Here is a 25,046-nt window from a genome sequence, read left to right on the forward strand (position 1 = left end):
CCGGGATGCACAGGTATGTCCCTTTGAAAAGAATTTTCAAACACTCGCTCGAAGTGTCACGATCTTTTCTGAATTCACTCATTATGAGTTTTAATATTTTTCTCTTAAGGGGAAAGGTGTAGAAGATTCCAGTGTGTACCGTGTACGGAATATTCACGCCGCTTCAAGAGCTAGAAAAGCAAACCCTCAGATAAGCTGTGAGCAGCTCAGGACTGAGGGAGACCGTCCGGCAATGCCCAAGTGAAGTATCTTTAGAGACACGTCCATAGTCAGGATGCCCTAAGAGAACTGTCCTCTGGGCTGAAGTATATTATGCACTGTGACTGTGGTTCTGTATGGGTCCTGGGACGGCTGAGGGTTGTGTCCGGCTTTGGGAAAATACCCTCAGAAGTTTCTTTTGGGTGACTCTTTTCCCAGTGGCCGCCCCCTTGTCAGGCGTCTGAAAAGCTAGACGGCGTTGGTGACCTGGGTAGTTTGGTTGATGTCCGAGGGCAGCCATCCACACCCCACACAGTTCCGGAGTCCCTTATCTCCAGAGTGGATGACGCCCCGGAGGGGGAACATTTATGTCGTGAAGGCGTCACGGGTTTCTCCACCCTGAACTGTCACTTAGGATGTTGCCTAGGTGCCTGGGAATCAGGTCCGTCAGAAGCACGTCTGCCAAAGACTCGTGAAATGAAGAGAGAAAATTAGAGCAATTATCCATCTTAACGAGACCCCATCACTTGTGTTGTCATTCACGAAGTACAAAATATGCAGCCTGGATTTTCTGCCTGTGGCATTTTCTTAAACAGAATTTCACAGCCAAACAAAAATAGATCCCAATGAAAAGGATTGTTTGGGAAGTTTTCAGTGTGGGAGGCTTCAGAAAAGAGGTGGAGGGAGAAGATGGGCGTCGTTTCAACTGTCTCTGTGCTCCCTTGTTTCCCCAGCCCCGTCAGAAGCAGTTTATCTATGGAAAGCTGTGCTTCTTGCAGATGGCCAGCTGGGGACTGCCCTGCGTGGTCTCAGCCACACGTATCTGCACACCACCCAGGAGAATCCTGGGCTTGGCGAGTATTTGGGGAAACCCAGGGTTGTTTTCTGACAAGCAGAACGCCGTACCTTCAACAGACAGACACACAACTCAATGCTCTTCCGTGGTGCCTGTTCTGATGTGGGCCTCCCATAGCATTTTTCTTATTTCCACACACACTCTCACCCCTCCCGCACCACCCCCCCCCCCCACCCCCGGCAGGTTGGCAGCAGGTACGCGCCGGAGCCACGGAGGAAGGGAGAAGGCCGATCTGTAGTCCAAGCTGGCTCTGTCTCTCCTGGGTGTGTCTCTCTAACTCATGGTACTAAGCTAGCATGAGCTTCATGTTTCACTTCTGTAAAGTGAGAATAATGATACGTACCCTTGAGGTTCTGAGGAACTGAGCTAATGTATGAAAAGCTCCAAGGAGGGTGCCCAGAGGCAGGAAGTGCTCAAGCCAGTATCGATACTGTTACTTCTGATTCTAACATGAGCCTGCCTTGTGCCTGGGGGCAGGCTGTGTGCAACAATGACTCTGGATGGGGGCGGTGGGGGCAGATTAGCCCCTCCCAGGGGACACGTAGTGACGTCTGGAGATTTTGTTGGTTGTCACCACTGTGGGGAGAGCTCCGGGCACCTGGTGGGTGGAGACCAGGGAAGCTGCTCCACAGCCCCCAGTGCCCAGGACACCCCACCTCAGAGGGTGATCCAGCCCCAGATGCCGGTAGCGCTGAGGCTGAGAAACCCTGACCCAGCATAAGAGACTCTGTCTAATTATCTAGCTATCTGTCTATCAGCTGTCTATCTCTCTACCTATCATTTATCTATCCCTCTATCACATTCATCTATCATCTATCTAAGTCAACTTGGGCTGCTACAACAAAACACCCCTGATGGCAGCTTAAGCAACAGACATTTACGTCTCACAGTCCTTGAGGCTGGAAGTCTAAGATCACAGTGTGGGCAGATTACCTCCTGACGAAGCTCTCTTCCTGGCTTATAGAATGCAGCCGTCTCACTGCATCCTCACATTGTGGAGGCCCCCCACCCTCATGACCTCATCTAAACGTGATTATCTCCTAAAAGCCGCACCTCCTAGTACTGTGACCGTGAGGCTTAGGGCTACAACATGTGAATTTGAATTTGGAGGGGGAAATAATTCAGTGCATATCTTGTTTTGTCTGTCTATCTGTCGATCTATCTGTCTACCTATCTATCTAATCTTCATGAATCCATCTGCCTGCTTACCCATCCATCAGTCTGTCCATTTATTATCTATCTATTTTTGTATTTCTGCAAGTGGTCCAGAACCAGGATGATTCTGCCCATCCTCAGGGGACAATTGACAGTGTCTGGAGACATTTTCGGTTGTCCCAATTAAAGAGAGGGAATGGGTGCTCCAGACATCTGAGGGACGGAGACCAGGGAAGCTGCAAACATCCCATGAGGCGCAGGACGCCCCCTTCCCTCCAGAGTCATGTGACCTTGAATGTCAGTAGCGCAGAGGTGGAGAAACTCCATTGAGCCTAGTGATGGCTTTAGCTGAAACACTGAAAGCTTAAGCAGGACCGCTATTATGTCGTGGTTCTTTGTCAGGAAAGGGCCCCCTGACCGAAGGCTGGTGTGGAAGAAAGAAGTCCAGGTGGAATTTCACTCAGCAACGAATGTGGCTGTTGGGAGTGCCCAGGGGGTGTGTCTTGTCCCTGTGGGACGGGGCTTGTTGAAGATCCTGGAAGGTTTCACTTCAATTAAAAACAAAAGCCGTTGGAAGGAATTTGGAAATGGCTCAGGAAAAGCACAGGAGGGTCTTCCAGAACATGGTGAAATTTGATTTGGGGGGATGGTTATGTGAACGCAGTAAATCGAAAGAGTTCCCTGAAACTCAGAGGTTCTCAAACGCCCCTGATTCACCAGGAAACCTGAGACCCTATTGTCCCTCAGCTGCTGCAGCCACTCTGCTGATCACAGATTATGACCTTCAGGGTGATTTGCTGGTGGACTTAAAAATAGGAAGCGGCTCAGCTCCCGTCCTGTGCGTCCAAAGCACCTGCTGCTTGTAGCATGCGCCTCTTTTGACTTAACTGCATCATTGGTCAAGGGGCAAAGAGCAGGATGGCTGGGAAGACACAGTAGTCCAAAGCACGGGTAAGGAACCTTTCGTGAATACAGAGTTATGATTCACAAAGTGTAGTTTTGAGAGTCACTTAAAACTTTCCCAAGGAGGCACTGATTGCTGTTCCCTGCGTCTTGCCTTTGTCACGCAGACCCCCAGCCCTGCAGCCATTTCCACCTCGTGTAATCTCAAGTTCTGCTGAGTCGTGGAGTTTGCCACACACCAGAAACACTGACCTTCACTTCCCTTGTCCATAGTTAGGGCCGTGTGCTCACCACTGGCTTCTCTGAAGACATGGCCCTGCCAAGGTCACATGTGGCCTCGGGGCCAGCCTTCCCTTCTCCAAATAAGGAAAGGAAAATCATTCCTGTCTCTCTTGTCTAAAATACAGGCGACGGGCACTACTTTTCTTCTTGCAGGATTTGGTATTTAATTTGCATGGAGAGAGAACGCTTTTGAGCTAAGGGACTTCTGCATTTGGGGCAGATGAGTTTGCAGCGGGTGTCAGAAGGGGATTTTCAGAATAGTCTGGGGAATTCTCTGGCGGTCCAGTGGTTAAGACTCCACACTTTCACTGCTGAGGGCTCAGGTTCAATCCCTGGTTGGGGAACAAATATCCCACAAGCCATAAGGCCTAAATAAATAAATTAATTAAATAGTCTTTTGGTGTTTGGGACACAGGAAAAGATAAATATGGAACTGGTAAAAGGTCTTCAAAGTGTTGGGTATGGGAGGGGAAAAAAGAGTTGGAAAAATGTGTGGCTAAAACCTATTTCTCCCACATGCCTCTACAAACTTCTCTAAAGCTTGCAGAATAAATTCTGGGCATGTAAGAAGGATTGGATCCATTTTCCCACATCTACTTAGATATTCATATATTTTACGTCCTCTTTTTTTTTTTTTTTCTATTAACATGTGGATTGCATTGGTTGACTTCCCAATATCAATCCAACCTTGCATTTCTGGGATAAACCACTTTTGGTCATGGTGTGTTATCCCTTTGGTGTATATACTTTTGAATTTGATTTGCTAATATTTTGTTAAGGATTTCTATGTGTTTATGGCTGATATTGGTCTGTAACTCTGTTTTCTTGTAACACCTCTGTCTGGTTTTGGATTCAGAGTGATTCAAGCCTCAAAGATGAGTTAGGGATTTTCCTGCCTGCATTATCACTGAAAGAGTTTGTGAAGGTGATTTTTTTTTCCACGTGTGGTAGAATTCACAAGTCAGTCTGGTCCTGGAGATTTCTTGGTGGCCACACTATTAATTACAACCCTGACGTCTTTGTGATGGGTATACAGGACTATTCACATTTTCTATTTTTTCTTGTGTTAGCTTTGGTAATTTACATCTTTCAATGAATGTATTTCACGTTAGTGATTGAGTTCATTAGCACAAACTTGTTGATAGTGTTCCCTTGTGATCCTTTTAACGTTGCTCTGGAACATTCCTCCTTCCTGACACAGTTTCTTTCAGAACGTTCCTCTCCGTTTCTCTCCTACCTCAAAGGCTACCCCCTCTTGGTTTCCTTTGCTTTGCTACATCCTGACCCTCTTCCCAACCGGTGGTTAGAGAGACTCAGGGTCAGGTAATGGACCTCTCCTCTCCTCTATGCACGTCTGTGCCTCAGGTGACCTCACCCAGTCCACTGGTTTCCTCCTCCACATGCATCCAGTATCTGTAGCTGTGCTCTTCCCAAGCTCAGACTCACCAGGCCACTGGACTACTCAACATCTCAGAGGTCCAGTGGGCGTCACAGACTAAACAAGCCCACAAGAGGCAACTTAGCTGAGTCCAAAATACTCGCCTTACAAGACCTTTGTCAGCCCGCCCCCTGGGACTCTCTCCCTTGACCATTCTGCTCATCTCTCCTGCTATTTCTCAGCGTGACAGATGTATGTCCTGTCTTTGGCCTCGTGTTATGTGCTTGGAAAGCCCTCTTCCCACATGGTATCATCACCTGCTTCCTCTCGCCTTCTACGTTCTGCTCCAAAAGTCACCTTCCCCAGCCCCCTTTCTAAACATCTCCCCAAGCCCATCACTCTCTGATTTTCTGCACCTGAAATTACACCCAATTTCTAAATTCATGTATCTGTTTATTGTCTGTATCCCCCAACAAACTGTGAGCTCCGTGAGAACAGGGAAGGTTCCTAGTGGACCTCTGTGTCCCTGGCACCTGGCACTTGTCCTGTGCTTGCATGAGTGTATGTGTGAGTTTCCTATTCCTGCTGTAATGGATAATCACAAACGCAATGCCTTGAAACAGCACTCATTTATTAACTGTCTTGGGTCTGAAGTCCAGGGACAATGCGGGTGGCTGAGCTGTGCTCTCTGCTCAGGGCATCCCAAGTCCAAAATCAAGGTGTCCACCATGATGGGCTCTAATCAGGGGCTCTGGGGGAGTGTTTACTTCCAAGCTCGTTCAGGTTGTTGGCCATGTTTAGTTCCTTGGGGTTGTAGGACTGACATCTCCTCCTGGCTGGTTATTGGCCAGGGCTGGTTTTGCTCATAGGGGCCACCCACATTCCTTGTCCCACGTTCCATGAGGCCCTTCCAGCAACATACTTGGAATCTCTCTGTCTCCTTCTGCTTCATCTCTCTGACCCCAGCCGGAGCAATTTTCTGCTTTTTCTGATTAGACAGAGCCCGCCTGGATACTCCAGGACCATCTCCCAATGCGGAGGCTGGTAACCCTAATCACACCTGCGAACTCTTTTTGCCGCATAAGGAGACATAGTCACGGGTTCCAGAGGTGAGGTTGTGGATGTCTTTGCAGGCCCTCAGCTCTGCCACCACTGTGCTCAGAAAGCACTGGTTGACAACTCAAAGAAGCCCTTAAAAAGCGTTGTTTCTTTGAAGGTTTCGTCCTGTGGACAGCCCGGAGGCCACCTGAGGGTAGGGGCCAGTTGGAAGCTGCCTTCTCCCCTCTCCAGATGGGTTTCTACCCCAGCCTGGGGGGAATCTGATTATTTCAACCCACATGAGCCCAGATGGAGAGCAAGATGTCTTATGGGTGCCAATCTGAACAGAGTAGCAATGAGCAGATGGAAGAGGAAGTATTGTCAAAATAACGGATCCTCCATCCAGACCCTCATGTTGCTGCTGCAGGAAGAGCCTGCCGTGTGTCCACGCGGGCAGCCCCGGAACTCCCCCAGAGGGCGGGGACAGCCCTGGCCTCTGGACGCCCTCCTGTCTTTTACCGGCTGTGCTTGTAGCCTTGGGGGTGCTCTATCTCCCCCTCCTCTTCGGACCTGTGCGCACAGACGACGACCCCTCCGTGTCAGGAAGACAGAATCCAGGTGCTGTTGCTGGCAGGAGGAACCACAGAGGATCCCATCCAGCCCGGTTGTGCCCTGAAGCCACGGGGACCCACGGGTCTGGACACGTGCCCCAAACCACCCCCACGTCTGCTCTGCCCTGCCCTGGGGAGTCCCTCTTCATTCCCAAACCTGAAAGCTGCCTTTCTGGTCCTCACACAGGGCCCAGACCTCTTGGGAGGTACAGAGCATTTCAGAATGTGAGCAGGTGGAGGGTTTTCGCAGACCAGATTTCTCCAGCCCATCTGAAATCTCCTTCTCTCCCACTGTCAGCGTGAGGGCTAAAGGGAGCAGAGACCCGGGCCGCACAGGCCAGCTCCAGGGCCATGTCAGTGGTGCAGGAGTCAGAGACCGGGCACAGAGAGGGGATACAGGAGTGAATACATGAATGAGCGAATGAATGAACGAACCCAGGGCAGGCCCTTGCCTTCAAGAGAGGGAAAACCCAGCTCTCCACCCACCACCGTATGCCTTCCTGGCTGGGAGGAGCCCGGTGGGGGGCCAGTTAAGGGTACAGCAGCCCCTCCACCCAGCCTCCAGGCTCCCCAGCTGGTTGGCGGGTGCCCAGGCCTGCAAGGCGGCTTTTTCTGCCCAGGGGGCCAGTCCCGTGTCTGTCCTGATCCCGGCCAGGATAACGACCCCCGCCTCCCCGCCTCCGCCCCGTGGACCCCTCCCCGGCGGGCTCCGGCTCCCTTCCCCCCACCTCGGCCCCCCTCCCCCGTGCGCAGACAGCGCTGGAGGGGAGGAGTGGGGGGGGTGCTGAGCGCCGAGGTGGGCTCCTGGCTGGGGTCCAGCGGGTCGAGCTCAGCCCTCTAGCCCCGAGCTTCGCCTCAGGCCAGGAGGCTGAGCTGCGGTGGAAAGGCCGGCGGCAGCGACAAGGGCAGCCTCTCTCCCCGCTCGTCCCGGGGCCCCTTCCCCACCTTCTGGCCCCGGCCTGCGCCTCTGCTCCCCAATTAGCCGAGCCGCGCCCGGACTCGCAAGCCCCCCAGATCTCTGACCCTCCCACTCCTGGCTTTGCCCCATTCCCTGCTCTCCCCCTGCCTTCCCCCGCGATGGCTGGCAGGTTCCCCAGTCGGTGCAGGGCAAGGGCACGCCCCTGGCCTCCCAGAGGCAACCCTGGGCGGTCAGCGCAGACTCCTCATTAGTGGGGTAGCACGAGGGGGGCCCTGGAGAGAGGCAGCACAAGTCCCCTCCTCAACAAGGCCCTGACGAGTGATAGGAATCACCCGTCTGGGATGGGCGACGCTTGCGGGGGTGACCCGCAACCTGGAGAGCCAGCCCAGCTGTCTGACAGTGAACTGGGTGGGAGCAAGCTGGGTGACCCCGGTTGGCTCCAATTCTGGGGTGTCAGGGAGGCTTGGGGACCCCAGGGTCCCCATGCGGGGCCTTGCATGATAAGTACTGTTAGGCCCAAGCCGTCCTGGGGGGACTCCAGTGCCCAGGTGCTCACGGGCCTACGAGTTGTCCTTCCGGAAGGGGCCGTTGGCACAGAACATCGGCCTGCTTCCCCAGGGGATGTTTGGTTCCAAGGCAGCCTCAGGACGCAGAAGACGGGGAGGAGGGGCGTGTCTTCTGCACAGATTGGCCACTTAATTAATGCCTGCCTGCTAGAGGGTGAAAGTTCCTTCCCTGCATTATGTTTCTAAAGACGTGGTATCTGGAAGTCGATGGCGCGTGGGGAGCACCCGAGACTGCCCGAGTTTCGGTCCCATCAGCGTAACCGTTAGCTTTCCTTGGGGGTGGGGGGATATCGCAGTTTGTTGAACCCCTTGCAAACTCTGGGCAGGTGGTCGCGACGTCCTGGAGCCCCGCGCGGCCTTTTCTGCCGGCACTGACGGTACAGATCTTTGCGTCACGTTCGCGGGCGCCTGGGGACGCTGGCCGGAGCCTGAGCCGGGAAGGAAGGCAGCGTACGGGCACCGGTCCAGCACGGCCCGCGGGGACAGCGCCCTGTGTGCGTCGCTTGCGCCCCGGGGGGCTGGGACCCACCCACCGGTGGGGGCAGGACGCTTTCCTCCAGCTTCCGGCCGGGGGGCCCAGGTCCTCCGAAGCAGAGTCTCCTCTCGCAGGCTGTGGGCGTGGGACGTGTTCCTTCCTTTTGTTTGCATTTTGAAAATGGAGAGAGAAAGCCCTAGGTTCCGAGCCAGTTTTGGAGCGAGCTGTTTCCAAAGCTCTCGGCGACCCGTGCGTAACGGGGAGAAGCCAGTCCGGGGTGAGGGGGCGCCGGCAGGAAGGAGATAGAACTGGCTCTTTCCGTGTCCTTGTGCTGAGGCCCGGTGCCAGAACCGAGAACGAAACCCAGAATCCACCCCTGAGCTGGCTCCTCGGAACATTAATTACCGCAGAAACGGCTCCCAGCGAGCGCGCAACGTATTCTTCGCGAAGGAGAGCCGCCCATTGTTTGTTTCGCGGTGGTCTCCAGAAAACAAAACAAAACAAAAACGGCCCTCTTTAGAGGTCCTCTGTGGTAAACTGCTTTGCTCCCCGAAAAAATAATGTTTTTCTTCAATGAAACGTAAAGTAACGGCCCTGTGATTAAATCTGAAAGGAAAGAGTTTTAATGTCCACCATATGTTGCAAAGTACATGGCAAGGAAAAGAGAGAGAAATTCCACAGAAAGCAAACAGCACTTCCTACTACGAAATGTATTGTTAAAATTGCATTTTTGCATTGAGGGTTATTTTAGAACACCCTCCCCGACCCCGGCCCCCGAGCTGGGATTTGTAGCAAAAGTGAGGCTAAATGAAAAGAAACAAAAAACCAAAAACCTACATCTTGGGGGTGGGTCCTTGCAGCACAGAGGAGGCCCACCCTCCAAAGAGGAGACAGAACCTATCCCGCCCCATCTCGCCCTTTATTAATCGTGTAGATGTGTCGAATTTGTCGACAGGATCAATCTTATCCATTCAAGAGCTGGATTAACAGAGGCCCAGCGTGATGAAAATCTATTAGCCTCACACTGGAAGCACTGATGGTTGCGTAAATCAATAAACAGCGTAGGAGGGAATACAAAGGCAGGTTTCTAAATTTCAAAGGGGGAGGGGGAGAAAGGAGCCCGTTCAAGAAAAGTGTTAAGACCTCTGTAAAATCCTGCCCTTCAGATCGATACTCATAAATACTTAATGTGTAGGGAGAGGTTGCTTGCTCTTACAAAGGCTCGCCCTTGCGCGAGAACCATCAACCCTCCCTCCGTTATTATTATTAACAGACATCGTCTCCGGAATTAGGTGCTGAGAAAGTGGGCCAAATGGAAGGGGCATTCCTTGGAACTTCTTCCTCTGTTTCATGGGAAGCCAGGAGGACCCTGGGGGTGGGCAGTGGGGAAAACGGAGTGGGGCAGTGACTCCCAACCTCCCAGAAGGGCTGGACACCCCAGACGGCCGCCAAAGCTACTCTGCTCTTCAGAAGCTCAGGGCATGAGATTTGATTTAACGTAAACCGGCTTGGATCAGAGGAGCTTCGTTTTACTGGGCTAAACGTGAAAACTCAGAGCCCTACCTTTTAAGCATTAAATAAACCAAATATTAAATATTGGAATGTTCATTACCGCCTGTCCCTTGGCCTTGTAAATACCAGGAAAGGGAGGCCATTAGCAGCAGCTGTAGTTCATTAAAATTTACCTAATTCACATACATACATACAGAACATCAGATTATTTTATAAAATCGAAGAATGCCGGTGTCCATGTCCTCATGCTGTCTGCAGTTTGCCCCCGGAGTCGGTCCCGCACTAAGCTGCTCGGGACCGCAGTTGTGGGAGTGGGAGGCGGTCGGATGTGTCTGCAGCCTCTTCTTCTCTGAGGTTTCCTGAGGGCTCCGGGCTGGACGGCAGTGCCTGGACATCCAAGTTTAACTAGCGTGCCTTCCAGATGGAGGTCCCGGAGTGGATAGCACTGCTAGGAAGTCTCCTGGCTCCTGTCTGCAGGTGGGAAAGCACAGAGAAGGGCAGAAAACCCCATCACCACTCCCACCCCACCCCCACCTCCTCACCCTGCCTGCTCTAATGGTCCCAAGCCAGCAGAACACACCGCGGGTGGCCGGTTCTAGCCCTCTCTGCCACTGGGGACCAGCGCGTCTGAGCTTTCCAGCTCAGCCTGGGACCAGACAGGAAGCTGCGAGCCTGTAGGGCTGGCCAGAGAGACTCTAGTTGGGGTAAACTCAGGCGAGTGAGGGGTGCAGAATGTCCAGCTCTGGACGCGGCCAGTCTGGCCTCAGCCTGGGTGAAGGTGGTCGGAGTTCAGGAAACCAGATCTGGAACGAGAGGACCCACGCTCCCGGGAGAGCAGCTTGCCAAAGAGGAGGGCGTCGGCGCTGGGGCAGCTCTGGCCTCCTGGGGTGGACCCCACCCCCCCCGCCGGCAGGCTGGCTGTGAACCATCCTCCTGGTGGGGTACTCACTCATTTCCCCCACGCCATCAACTGGGGGCCTGGCTGGAACCCGCCAGGTCCATGGGCACGTGGGCCAACCCAGACACCAGGGTACCTCCAAGGTGCAGGAACCACCAGTTGTGTTAGAAAGAGCCTCCAACCTCCTTCGCCTTGACAGAGACCCTTCCTTCCTCCTGAGCACAGGGTGTCCTGGCATTTCTATTTCGTTTAATTGCATTTTGTCTACGTGTCTCTTCCGAGGTGGATCATAAACCTGATGGTGCGGGCGCGCATAGAAGCGAGTCAGGCATTCAGGACTCAGGCGGCTCCCGTCCGCTCCGGTTTCTGGGCAGCGGGGTGCGAGGTGACGCCCGGCCGCCGCCGTGGATCAGTGACCCAGGCGAGCTCTAGGGTGTGTGCAGAGCTTCTGGTGAAATCCACGTTGGAACTTCCGTGTTCTTCCAGAAACCAGGTCCCCCTGCTTTGCACCCCAGCCCAATCCAGGACTTCTTTCTTTTTTATTGCTGTTTTTTTGGTTTGGTTTGGTTTAGTTTTGTTTTAAAGGAAGGAGCTATGCTTTTGTTTCTGTCCACAAACTTTCATGATGCCGCTGCCTCTTTCAGAGTTGGCAGAATGCATTTGAGATGTTAAAGCATCTACGTTCTCCCAAGACAAGCTGAGATTTTAAGAAGCTTTCCTCACCTCTCATCTTGGGATGAGGGATCCTCTCTGGGGGAAGCAGCTACAGAAACTCAAAACAAGAGCCCCTTATTCCTGGGAGAGTCTGAGCTCTGCGTCCCCCGCCCCTCGCCTGCCTTCAGCCCAGCGGAAATGTAAATGTACCATTTCATAACTGTACCCACCCTGCGGCCTTGGGCACCGGCTTGGATTAGCAAGAATATGTGGTTGAAAATGTCCTCGCCCAGGCTAAAATATGAGGAATAACGGCTGATGTGGGGCGTTGCTGCCTCTGGTTTAAAGGAGAGAAGGTCAAGGAGCCTTGAGGGCCCCTGGCTGGGGGGCCGGGAGTTGGGGGTGTCCAGGGGATCTCCGCTCCACCGTCCCCCAAAGTTAGAGGAAGAGGCCATCACTTTGCATGCACATCGAGAGAAAGTGTGATTTTGTAAAAAGGGGATTCCTTCCTGACCAACAACTCTTAGAAGAGGCACGGCCCCATTCCTCTTAGGATGGGTTATTTCGAAACCATTCGTCGGCACTGGGAATCAAAGTTGGGGCTGCTGTGGATGGGGGTGGCTTTAATTCTCTCTCAGGCTGGAGGGTTTCGAACATCCGGAGTCCCCAGCTGGTGTCCCTTGGGGAGATCCCTGGAGGCCTCAAAACCCTGGTCCCAGCAATGTCGTCTTCTGGATATAGGGTCCAAGGTCTGAGGTCCAAGGCGGGTAGCCCTGCTTGGGCGCCTGGGGCCTCTCACCCCTGTTCCCTGCGAAGGAACCTCAGGCCATGTAAGGGCCAGGCCCTATGTGACCCCTCCCCCAGGGAAGGCTGGGTCGCTGAGATTGTAGGGGAGGGCCAGGGAGGGCTGGGCAGGCTGCAGGTCGGGGGTTCACCACTAGGTCCCTGGGGACTTGGCCTCTTCACCTGAAGCTGGAGGAGTGGCAAGATGGGAGGAGGTAAGGAGAGGAAAAGTTACCCTACCTCTGAGGACTGCAGAAAGCTGCTCCAGCCCCGAGCCCTCTCCCCACAGATCTGTTGCGAATGCCCCCTTCCCTCTCCCACCCCTCCTGTGGATCTACTGTTTTTGCAAAGAGAAGGTTCACTTGTGGGCGGTGGGGGGGGGGGTCCCTAGACTGGGTAGGGCTGGAAGATGCGCCCCAAGGAGTGAATGACGGCGTGGGGGGCCCTGGCAAGGACTATGAGCTCCTGGGCCGCCCCTCGCCCCGCGCCCCGCGCGCCCTGCGCTACCCGGCTACGGGAGCGGCCCTCGGCGTTTCCCCCGCAGACCCGCAAGGCGGCTGCATGCATAATGCATGAGGGGCTATTTGTAATTCTGTGTGATATCTGCGCGCCTTCGCTTTGATTAGAGGGCCGTGGTGACAAAGACCTGTTTGTCAAGTTGTGAGCGCGTCTTCGCCTTTCGCTTTTGAAGTCCGGGGGAGGCAGCGGCCCCCAAATCCCCCAGCTCCGTCCGCTGTATGCGGGGCAGAGCTGCCGGGGCCGCGCGGAGAAGCACGGGCGCAGCGCTCCCGGAGGATGGATGGAGGGCGGCGAGGAGAAGAGAAAACACCGGGAGAGAGATCGAGGGAGCAAGGGAAGAGAAGGAAGGAAGGAAGGAAGGAAGGAAGGAGAGGGAGGGAGAAAGGAAGGGGGGAAGGAAGAGCTGGTCTGTTTCCACTCCCGTCCCCCCTCTTCCACCGCCTCTCTGGCTTCACAGCCCCTCCCCCCGGATCAAGGCACCCCCGTGTGAACCCGACCCTGGCCCCGGGGATTCGGGAGAAATCGTTCACGTTCCTTCCCGCTGAAGGAAACTACTGTCCGGCTCCGGACGCTGGACCGAACACTGGGAACGGCCGAGCGTGGCCCCCGATCCTGGGTTCTGACTAACCGGCGCTTCGGAGGAGGAACTGACTTCAGAAAACGCAAAACGAACTCCTCCAAAACCCCTAACACTCCCCTCCACCCCCGCACCCCTCGCCGAAAGCCTTGTCCCAACTCCAGCGGGGCGGGGGCAGCAGGTGGAAGGGGAGACGAGGGGAAGGTTGCAGAAAAAAGAGGGGAGAACAGAAAAGTCACTTTATTTGCAGACGGCATTTTGCAGATAAGAGGACTTCTTCAGCTGCCGGGATTGCCGAGTGAATTTCGTATTGCAGGTGAGAAAAAGTGGCTCCTTTTAGGCACGTTATAAAGTTCCGAAGGAGTCAGGACCTGCTCAGGAGCACTGTGGCACAACCAAAAATACATATACCCCCCCCCCCGATAAATCTCCCAGACACCGGGCTGACAGCACGGCTCTAAGGAAGGCTGCGTCGGTCCGGCCGGACGGGATCTGACGCGCGCCCCACGGACCGCTCTGTACGAACCAGTTCTCCCAGAGACCCTCCGGCTTCTCCGCGTCTGGACCAGCGCGCTCCGGGCGCTCGCGGCCCGCAGCGTCCGTGTCCCCGGCCCCTCCGAGGTCTGCGAGCGGCTTTGCACCAACGCCGCCGAGGCGCGGGCGCCCACGTTCGGCCAGACCTGGACCCTTCCTCTCAGTTTCGGGGTCCTAGAGCTGTTCCCTCCAGCACGCCGCGCGCACCCGCTCCACCCGCTGGCTCCGCGGGCCTCGCCGGCGGATCCAGCCGGCAGTCCCACCGCATCTCCAACTTGGGACTCATTCCCGTCTGTGATGGCGCGTCCCCGCCGCCCGGGTCCCCTCGCTGGAGTCCCCGCACGACCACGCCCGGACACGTCCTGCGACGATACCGTTCGAGGCGCGAGGCTGCGCTCCTCCCGGGGCCGGCAGGCAAGGACGTCCTCACAAGCCCTAAACTCCTCCTCGAGGTTCGTTTCCGCCAGCCACGGAGAGAATGCGGATACCTGTTCGGGGAACTGGCGCCTGCGCCCGTTCGCTCGCTCTCTCTCTCTCTCTCTCTCTCTCTCTCTCTCTCTCTCTGCCTTCAAAAACTTGATCTTTACCTCTCCACACCAAGGTGCACAGACGCCAAACAGTGATGAAATGAAAAGAAAGCCAATTGCCGGACTGGAGGTGGGGGAGAGACAGCGTCTCTGCGTGCGCCCGCCGCCGAGCCGGGAGCTGTAATTGCTGCAGACAGGGAGCGTTGGGGGTTGGGCGGACGTAGCCGTGTATAAATAGTGAGATCGCAAATTGAAAGGCATAAATAACAGCAGGAGAGGTCCACCCTCACACGGACAGTCGTGTCCGCGCGGGAGGCGTGCGGACCACAGCCCGGCTCCCAGCCAGCCCCTCCGAACCCCGCGGACCCCCGCAGCCCCCGGCCACCATGGAGGAGCTCACGGCTTTTGTATCCAAATCTTTTGACCAGAAGAGCAAAGAAAGCAGCGGCGGCGGCGGCGGCGGAGGCAAGAAGGATTCGATCACTTACAGGGAAGTTTTGGAGAGCGGACTAGCACGCTCCCGGGAGCTGGGGGTCTCGGAATCCAGCCTCCAGGACATAACGGAGGGCAGCGGCCACTGTCCGGTGCATCTCTTTAAGGACCACGTGGACAACGACAAGGACAAACTGAAAGAGTTCGGTTCGGGGAGGGCTGCCGAAGGTAAGCTCTCCGGACGCCGGCTCCGGGCCCCTCCCGGGGACGGCGTCTCCTCGCCGCCGAGCCTGGCCGCCTGCCCCTCGCTCCGCGCGCGCAGAGGCCCCGGGGGCCGCGGTTCGCTCTCCGCTCGACCCCAAACGCTGAATGTACAGCCACGGCTCGGACGCAAAGGCCCCGGCAATCCATCGCCAGTCTTTTTCGTAAGAAAGAAACCAAACGGGGGAGGGGAGGATTCGGCTGGAGAAGCGAGGAAGCAGGGAAGGAGAGAGGCAGAGGCGCCGAGGATGGGCAGCGGCCGGGGCCGCGCGCTGCCGGAGGATCGCTTCCCTGGGCGTTGGCACTGGGCTCCACAGCGGGAACTTTCCCGCGTTGGGGGGGAATCGGGTGCATGGGCTTGTAAACCCAGGTCGGCTGGAGGGCTACCGGCCCTCTGCCTGTCTGCCTGCCGGTCAGTCTCACGTCCGCCTCCACGCCCGCAGAGAGATCCACGCGCGTCTCTCCAAGTGCCTTCCCGAACTCGAAATGGGCCGCGTTGAGGGCTGCGCTGGCCGGCAGTCGGGGAGGCCACGCGCTCCGTCGCCTCTTCGCCCTCTTGCGCCCCTCCGCGTGGTTTCCTCTCAGGGAAAACTTTCCCCTTGAACCTTGGGGCTGGATCTCGGCTGACGCGGGCCTGTAGATTAAAACCAGCCGCGTGCCCGCCGGTGGTCAGGGTCTACAAGGGGCAGAAGGGCCCGGGGAGGCTCGTGGCCCCGCGCACGCGGCCGCCCTACCCCAGGCTGTCAGGGCGCAGCTGGCCCTGCTGCAGGCCGGCTGCGTCCTGGGCCTCCATCCGGCTGCTTTCCCCCGAAATCTCCGCGGCGTTTTGCGCTGTAGTTGAACGCGGGGGGTGGGAAAAAACATGTTTACAAGGGTTCTCCCAGCTGGACAGCGGTGGTCCCAACCCGGGGGAATCTCCGTACAAACAGGGCAACCAGCAGCTGTAAATCAGAGGAATAAAATTGGCTCGATTTCTCAGGGGGCAGCATTTGAAAGTATATGAAGGTCTATTTCTCACTACAAAGAGAGGAAATACAGAAGCTTGCCATGTGGCTCCTGGGTCCTGTTTCATTCTCTGTCCGTGTTGAGAGAGGTCATGGCCGGAGAGCGGGGACCCCATGTCTCCTGCTCTTGTGGCCCTTGCACTTTGGTGGCAGAGTCCAGGTGTGCTGGCCTTGGAGCCCAGTGGATGACCCAGACGGCTTTCGGAGACCTTGACCTTGTGGAAGCAGAAAGCTGGCAGAGGCTTAGGAATAGCCCCCTGGCTTCTGAGAGCCCAGGCAGCCTGAGCCTGGCCTGCCATATCTCGGGGCTCACCCCGTGGCGAGGCCTCACGCACCTGGCTTTATGATTCCTACAAAGAGAGTTTGCTCTGATGGAGACACGGCTGTCTGTCGGCTGTGCACTTGTCAGGGCTGACATTTAATTTACAGCACCCGGCGGGCGGCTGACCTCCCGGGCTCCTGACGGCTTCCCCCATCCGCCTTAGAGGCTGAGTCCCCTCTTCTGTCTGTTTCCTCTCATCCTGGACAGCCAAGGCAGGGGGACCCTGCAAAAAGGCCCGTGTAAGGAGAGCAGAGTACAATCCAGGCCTTTTTCGAAGGAGAGAGGAAAATAAGACAGGGCTAGCAGTACAGGCAGCAGGAAGGGGTTAGGAAAACCCCAGCTGCACCTTCTCCCTTCTGCCTGGGTGTGCAGACCCCTGGCAGGGCTGAGCCCCAGGCCGAATTTGCAGAACGGGAGCAAAATGGAGAGGAGGGAGCTGCTTGGGCTTGGGAGAAACCCAGAGGTCTTGGGCACCTGAGCAGCGGACCCCGCGGAGCCAGGCACGGCAGCCTGTGGGTTCTGCACAGCCTGCCGCGGGTTCTGGAGGACTTTGAAGGCCAGCGCGTCATCTGGGGTCAATCCCTGGGGTTCTGACGTTAAGAGACCTGAAGGAGGAAGCAGCGTTGGGGCCGCCTCGCCTCCGGGAAAGGATTTCCCGTTGGGGAGAAATAAGGTGTTCTTGGAAATGCATCCCTTTCAGGAGGTGAGGGAGGCTTTAAACCCCGAGGTGGGATTGCGTGTCCAGGGCTCAGAAGCCGTGAGGAGAGGCTTTCAGGCAGACTCAGGACTTGGGTTCTGGTGTCCAGCTCAGGGACCCCGGTGGGGGTGGGGGTGGGGCGGGTGTGGGAACTGGGTGCTGGGATTTTTCCCTGGCCCCGCAGAGGATCTGGGTCTCCACCCTTTGCAAGTTTCTGGGCTTACTGCTAAGAGGCTTCTCAGAACGGGTGTAACCCCAGACTCCTTGGATACAGCGTCCTGAAAGCCGCCCTCTTCTCCTTGACACAGAGGGGACATCTAATGAGGGCATGGGGGTCCTCTTTGCCTGCACCCAGCAGGTCCTATGATCGGAGAAAAAGCACAAGAAAACGCAAGGGGAGCTGAAACGCAGCTTCCACCAACTGTGCAAACGGGGGCCAACTTTTATTTTAAATCCCTGAGCTTGGTGAGGGGCTGCATTTCCTAGCGGTGGGAAGCAGAGGTGTCTGGGTTAGAATCTCCTAAATCCTGAGCTGTCTGTCTGATACCCTGCCCGCTCCCCCAGCAAATATAGCTGCTTTCATAATGTTTGGACCTAAGAAAGTGTCACTCTTGGCGTCCTGATGGGGAGTGAGAATGTGTGTCCAAGAAACAGAGGGACAAAACCGGAAGTCAAGGGACCACGCTCTCGGGTGCAACCCAAGCGCCTCAGGGTGCCCGCCTTAAGATACGGCTGCGCTTTCTTGGTCAGAAGGAGGTGAGCTCGGGCGAGTGCCCGCCTCCACGGCGTCCTGAGGGAGGCTCTGGCCCGGCTGGCGGCTGGCACGGCCCCTGTCCTGCTGCGCTGCAGGCGGGAGCGGTGGCTCTCGGGGGGCCTGGACCCCAGCCTGGCCTGGGCTCTGCCTGCGCTCTTTGCGGGCGCCCCGCCAGGGACCCGACACTTGGGCGATTCTGCCTAAGCTTCTTTGACTTAATATTTAACACTCCACTCCCATTCAGAAAAAAAAGAAAAGGAAGAGAGAGAAGGTTAGGCTATGTCAATATGTCAACAGAGGCGAAGAGGATAATTGAGGAAACTATTCAGAGATTAGGCCAAGAAACACCGCGGCGCCGGGGCTCGAGTTATTACAAAACAGCGCGTCTTGCCCTGGAGTTTGCTTTATCGACTTGACGCCGCTTTGCGTCAGGGCGCGTTTGCCACCGAGGTCCCTGCACCACGAGCACACACAGGCTTTCAGAACGTCGCGCCCAAGCGTCCCCCCGCGGGGCCCTCTCCCTGGCGCGCAGGATCCGCAGGCCGGGCCGGGGGGGCGGGGGCGGGGGCCGGGGCGGGAGCCGGCGGAGGGGCTCGTGGCGGCCCGGGCCGGGGACGCCGGGGCCGGGGGGTGGGCTCAGCGCTGTGCCCTCGGCCCGCCCGTAGGTATTTACGATTGCAAGGAGAAGCGCGAGGACGTGAAGTCGGAGGACGAGGACGGGCAGACGAAGCTGAAGCAGCGGCGCAGCCGCACCAACTTCACGCTGGAGCAGCTCAACGAGCTGGAGCGACTCTTCGACGAGACTCACTACCCCGACGCCTTCATGCGGGAGGAGCTCAGCCAGCGCCTGGGGCTCTCCGAGGCGCGCGTGCAGGTGAGAGCGAGGGCCCGGCCCCGACGCCCGCTCCTCGGGCGGCCGGAACGCGCCACCTCGGCCGGGCCCTTCCAGGAGCGCGGGGACCCCGTGTGTGGGGGGGGGGCTGGAGCCGGGCTTTGGGAGGCGCCCCGGGGCCTCGCGGGTCAAGTCTCCTGCGCCCTGCCTGGCTGGCTCGCCCTGCACTTCCAGCTCATCAGGAATGTTGTTCTCTTCCCACTGGTTCGCCTCTCCTCCCCCCGCCCGCCCCCCCGGCTCCGCCGTCGCCGCCAAAGTCTTACCCGCTCCTCTGCAGCCCGCTCGCTCCACTGCAGGGAACAGAGAGATGGGAAGAGGAGTCGGGTGGACGTCTTGAGGATTGCGGGTCCTGCCCGCGCGGTGCCGGATTAGCCCGGGCGCGGGGCAGGGGGGGCGCAGGGGCGGGGACCGGACGCATGAAGTCGTGATGCCCCATCTGGCGAGCCGCCGTCTAAGGGGGCCCTGGGTGTTCGCCGCACGTGCGCGCGGGCGGGGGGGGGGGGGGCGGGGAGAGACGCTCCCGGTTCGTTTTTCTCGGGCTTTGTAAACATTTGGGTGAAATGCATTCATTTATTTATTGGGGGGTGGAGAGCAAAGATTCGCTTCCAAATCTCCTCGTCCGGGTACCGCAGACTCGCCCCCCCCCCCCCGCGACCCCCGTCCCCGCCACCGGAAGGTCGGACCTGGATGTTCTGCTGGGCTTTCCGTCAGCTTTGACGGTACTGGGCAGGACAGCAGCGCCGGGGAGAGAAGGAAAAGGGGTCAGGGTCCCTGGGCTCTGGGGACTGGTTATTTAAATAAATGGAATTAATACTGCCAACGGGGGGAGGGAACCATGTAAAGCCAGGGCTTTGAAAGAACGGGTTTCTTATTGGTATAGGGTCAGCATTACAAACACAACTTCACCCGGATTGTATTGAAGAAACGAAAACACAGAAAGCGTTTATAGAGAGTGTTTCACAAAAATCTTTAATTTGTAAAAAAAAAAAAAAAAAAAATGGGTGTCTGCACCCTGATGCCTTCCATCTTTCCCCGTCGGTGCGGTGAAAGGGGCTGCTTAAGGTGAAATGCAACAGTCCCCGAGTCTGTCCAGAATTCCGTGCAGCCGCAGGGGTTCCCAGGACCATTCTGCATCGCTGGGACCACGGGCGGAGTAGCTCTGGGGACCCTCTCCCCAAACGAATCTGTCCGGGCATCTGTGGCCTCGGCAAGTGGGGGGGGGGGTGAGGGCGGGGGAGACTGGCCACCTTTCTCTGGAAAGATGGATGGGGCTGCACCATATAAATTAATGAAAAGATTAAACTTTTGCTGAAGGGGACATCAACTTTTATGTCATTTCACAGCCTTTCTGCCTGAGATCTGTAATATCTCCCAGGCCTTGATGTACTGTTTCTATAAAAATAAATTACTTGTAATTTAATTCCACACTATTTCTTTCAGTAGTCTATTACTGAATAGCGCCTTAGCAGGAGAGAACGAGTTGGGAGAAAATTGGTTCTTGGGTGGCTGCAGACCTTGAGAAAAGCCCTAAAATAAAGGGGGGGGGAGGGTGGTAGTAGAAAACGAAAGCCTATCGATCCAGAGGTGAATTAAAATTTAACGATTGTAAATAATAATAAAAATAAACATGGGAAGAGAAAAAAGAAATAATTTCCTATTGGCCACAGGGAAAAGAATCGTATAATAAAGAGAAGGCAGAAAGTGCTCATAAAAACCAATTAGTTAAAACACTACCCCGCTGTGCAGAAGTGGGGGTTGCTGGGGAGACACCAAAAGGAAGAGACGAAAATGCAGTATATTTTAATCCTGTCTGTGACCTGTTTGGTAATCCTTTTCGGTACAGCCTGTCCTGTGTTGTTAGAGGATAGAGTTTCAATTTAGAGTGGAAATTTGCTGTAAATAAATTGAGGGTCCTTTGGAAGTTGGTGCTTATTAACCTTTTATTTTTAGTGTTGTACTGGAAACTCACATCACCCAGCTGTCAGGGTTATAATCGAAAGTTATGAGACCACAGTGAGGAGAGGTGGTAATTTAATTACAACAAATATCTTTGGGTTTATGGCGCAGAGCTAAATTAAATGTCATTATTCACTGTCTGTAATGGAAATCAAAAGGAAATCAGATTACAGCATTTGTGAGAGAAATCAGTGACTGGTCCTTAATGAAGAAATAACTGTCTAAACCACTGTACTGCACTTTACTTAGCATATTCGGGACTGATTGGAATTGATCGTGAATCAGCCCAAGACTGATTTATCATCGCCAAACGCGCAGCTAATTCATCACTTTTATTCTCCATAATCTTTTTTTTTTTTCTTTCCCCCGCTGATGGGAAAGTGAGCTTGCTTTCTAGATTTAAATAGGATTCTGTTTTTGAAAAATGCCCTTCCAGGGGGAGCAGAGTTTGCGCGTCTGGCTCCGCTCTCCTGAGGACGGGTACGGGACCCCGAGGAGAAAGAGGCACCGAGGAAGGGTCCGAAAGGGAAAGGAGTCTCGTCCCAGCCGCATGGCGTCGGGGGGAGAGTTGCGGCGGGACGTGGGAGCAGAAAAGTGAGTGCAGGCTTTGGAAATGGAGTAAAGATTTGTGAATCTCAGCATTTCTGTTTTTGGAAATACTTTCCGGGGAACAACACCAAAGTTTGCCAGCTTCCCTAGAGCCTGGCTGGGTGAGGTTTCCAACGTCGTGGAAAGCCAGTTCCAACAGGCGGGCCCATGGCTCAGCCTTGGATAGAAAACTGCCCTGAAGAGGCTGAGATGGAAAAGTTCAGCTTTTCCTCGACTCCCGGGTGCTTGCAACCTCCGCGGGAGCTGAGGTTTCCGGGCAGGGTGGGAGCAGGGAGTGACCCCAGGCCCTGGGCTTGGAACAACGCAGGGTCCCTGAGCTACCAGGTGTAGTGTAGTGTGGCCGAGGGGAAGGCTTTCTTTGTGCTAATTATCCTGCACCGTCAGTGACCGCCATTGTGGCAATAGGGTGAGTGAGTGTGAAGGGAAAGTTTTGGAGAAAGCCAGGTAGGAAAAATTAAGCGCCTAAGAACACAGAGGGAGGGGACTCCAGATTCCATGAGTGACAGACCAAGGGCCAGGACCAGGGCTGTTTGGAGGAGGGGGGAGGATGAGAATGGGGAGCGCGGGAGGGCGCATTTCGGGGATGCCAGGCCTTGAAGCTAGCCGGGCCGGGCGGGTGCCAACACCTTTCCCTCGCTGCCTCACCTCTGGATAGGGCGCCGCAAGAATCAGATGTCCTTAGAGATGCCGAGTGCCTGCAGTGCAGAGCCTGCGCTTTTGGGGTGCGTCCGGTTTTTAGAGATCAAGGACGTTCATGACTCTGTAATATTAACTGGGATCCCCCAGGCTTCCAAGGACGGCATGGAGGTCATGCAAGTTTCTGGACTCAGGGTGTCTGAGCGTGATTGGGGAGGGGGCTGGATTTGGAGATGTGTATCCACCTGTGCGCCCCCCCACATTCCTGGTGGGTGGGTGGGGGCTAAGGTGGAACGTCGGGGTGGAAGGTCAGGTTGGACCGGTGCGTGGCAGGGTGGAGGGGGGAATGTCCACACAGAACGATGGAAAGTTCTCCACGCCATCCGAGGACCCACTTCCTCACTTTCAATGTTTGGATGCTGAAACTCTGGTCTCACTTAGGTGAGGACTGTTCCCAGCTCCAGGTAGCCAGTTACGCGGGGCTGGGGTGAGAGGGGGCGGGGACGAAGGCCGGAGGGGCGTCAGGCAGCCTTCTGGGGACAGGAACCCCAAGCGCCTTGCGCGCCGTCCGGCGTGTCGGGAAAGAAAGCCTCGCTGACGCTCGCCAAGGCCTGGCCGGCTCACGGGGGGGCACGTCTGTCCGCTCATTCCCAGGTTTGGTTCCAGAACCGGAGAGCCAAGTGCCGCAAGCAAGAGAACCAGATGCATAAAGGTGGGTGCGAGGGGCCGCGCGTGGAGGCAGGGGCGGTGGGGAGACCCGCCAGGCGCTGGGAGCAGCGGGCGGGGTTCACGCCTCCTGTGTTTCCTCGCAGGCGTTATCCTGGGTACCGCCAGTCACCTGGACGCCTGCAGGGTGGCACCCTACGTGAACATGGGCGCCCTGAGGATGCCTTTCCAACAGGTAGCTCGTTTTTTGTTGTTGTCGTTGTTTTTCTTCCTTCCTTTCGAACAGAACAGAGAGGGGGCCGGCGCCGCCCCGGCGCCTCCCACCCCCGCTGAAGCAAAGAGGCCGCTTTCACAAGGGGGACATTTATAAACCCATTGGCACGTATTAACACCACGCTGAAAATCTCCAAGAGTTACCTTTGGGAGGGCTAGGACAGAAACCCCAGCACAGTTTCACAAAACTCGGAGGGAAAATATCCCCACCCACCCGAAACCACCCACTCGTTCACCGCCTGGCTGGAGGGAGGGGTTTGCTGCCGCTTGGGCATGAGGACCCGTGTCAACACCCAACCCCCGGCTTTAGCTTGCCCAGGGCCTCGCTGGGGGTGTCAGTGCCCCTCCTGGACCTGGGCCTCGATGCCCCCTCCCCTCCCCCGCGCACCTCACAGTGGGGGGGCGTCCCGCCCAGCTCCTAGCAGAGCCGGGAGGGTCCAGGGCGCTGGGTGCGCTGCGCGGAGGAGGGGGCGGCCAGGGGGTCGGAAGACCACCTCGTGGAGACCGGGTGCCCCAAAGTCCTCGCCCCTGCTCTGGGCCAGCGTCGGGTGGGAGGAGGGAGCCGCGGGGCTAGAGCGCAACGCCCACTCGCCTGCAGGGCTGGGCTGTGGACCCCAGCATGGGGGGGTAGGCGTGCCCGCGCTGGTGGGTTGGCTGTGCCCTGGCCAGAGCGAAGGCGTGGCCTCCTCTTGCAGCACTTTTGCTCCTAGGGGCAGAGGCCTGGGTTTGTAGCTGGACCCGGGTTTGCTGAGGGGCACGAGGTCCAGTGGGCCTGGCCCGGCCCGGAGGGTCGGCTACGGATGACGGCATGGAGATGGGGTGAGGGTGGGCTGGTGGCCGCGCGCCCTCAAAGTCACGGCGCCCAAGGCTGGGAGGGCGTCCAGGGCTGCCGTGCGCAGGGCAGAGGTCCGCGCCGTGTTCCCTTGGACCCGCACCTCCGCGGCTGGGCCCATATTCCACCCCTCAGCACCCCTTCCCCAGGGCGGGGTGGCCCCTCAGCATCACAGGAACAGCTGCCCCGACGACGTGGGGTCAGCCATTGGGTCCTGGTGAAATTAGGCGGTTGGAGCCTGCAGATTTGGCTGTGCTTCTGGAAGATTCGGGGACTCCGGGTCCCTGGGAAGGCGGCGGGGGGGAAGCCGAAGCCCGGACCCTGAGTCGGGGATGCGTCAAAGAATCAGCCGGGGGTCTGGAGAGGAGGAGGTACCAGCTGTAGACGCTCGGATGCTACAGCATCGGGGATCTGTGCCGACTCCCCGGCTCTGGTCCTGTCCAAAGGGGCCAGTGACCCGGTCGTGGCACCGGGTGTCCCGAGGACAGTGGGTGGTGGTCCCTGGGGCGGGGGAAGGGGCGATGGCTCCCCGGGAGAGGAGACGCCCTCGGGGGGGAGTCCTCGAGGGGGGAAAGCCCCCTAGAAGTCGCGTCCTCACCGTGCGGGTTCTGCCTTCGCAGGTCCAGGCACAGCTGCAGCTGGAAGGTGTGGCGCACGCCCACCCGCACCTGCACCCCCACCTGGCGGCGCACGCGCCCTACCTGATGTTCCCGCCGCCGCCCTTCGGGTTGCCCATCGCATCCCTGGCCGACTCGGCCTCGGCCGCCGCCGTCGTGGCCGCCGCCGCCAAGAGCAACAGCAAAAACTCCAGCATCGCCGACCTGCGGCTGAAGGCGCGCAAGCACGCCGAGGCCTTGGGGCTCTGACCCGCCGCCAGGCCCCGCGCCTGCCCCGGACCCGCGCCCGCCCTGGCCCCGCCACCCCGTCCGCGCTGCGTCCTGCACTCGACCCCTCCGCGCCCCCCGACGGCCGCGCGGACACCCCGGAGCGAGGGCGCAGCGCCTTCCCCGCCTGGGGCAGCCCCGGGGCCCCTGGCAGGCCTCGGGAGGGGGCATCCCAGGACCGCAAGACCCCGCCAAAGCCTCGCAGAGACTGTGCGGAAGAGAGAGGAGGTGACCGTCAGACCACCCAAGTCAGCCCTCGACCACGCCGTCTGTGCGTCCTGGGACCCCGGGGCCACGTGGAGCCCCGTGGCGCTGCGTCCTCCTCTGCTGCCGGAGTTCCCACCCTGCGCATGCGGCCTCCTACACGCCTTCCCAAGACCTGAAGAGTCTGTTACCCAGAAAGATCCGGGGCGGGTCTCCGCTGAAATGCCAGTGCTTGGGTG

The 25,046-nt window shown here is 57.2% G+C and overlaps 1 protein-coding gene across 2 annotated transcripts; it reads left to right on the forward strand.

Moving 5' to 3' along the window:
- Window positions 1-14,771: 14,771 nt before the first annotated feature.
- SHOX (short stature homeobox) lies at window positions 14,772-24,585 on the forward strand. 2 transcript variants are annotated; one of them, XM_032620409.1, is made up of 5 exons: window positions 14,772-15,045; window positions 18,521-18,729; window positions 22,603-22,660; window positions 22,761-22,863; window positions 24,306-24,585. In XM_032620409.1, exons 1-5 carry the CDS (start codon window positions 14,772-14,774, stop codon window positions 24,583-24,585), a joined length of 924 nt encoding a protein of 307 aa, XP_032476300.1. The 2 variants fall into 2 exon arrangements, with proteins under 2 accessions (XP_032476300.1, XP_032476301.1); XM_032620410.1 differs by having other exon boundaries at window positions 22,761-22,849; window positions 24,340-24,585.
- The last annotated feature ends 461 nt before the right edge of the window (window positions 24,586-25,046 follow it).

The sequence above is a fragment of the Phocoena sinus genome, chromosome X, assembly GCF_008692025.1.
Source record: "Phocoena sinus isolate mPhoSin1 chromosome X, mPhoSin1.pri, whole genome shotgun sequence".
Classification (NCBI taxonomy): domain Eukaryota; kingdom Metazoa; phylum Chordata; class Mammalia; order Artiodactyla; family Phocoenidae; genus Phocoena; species Phocoena sinus.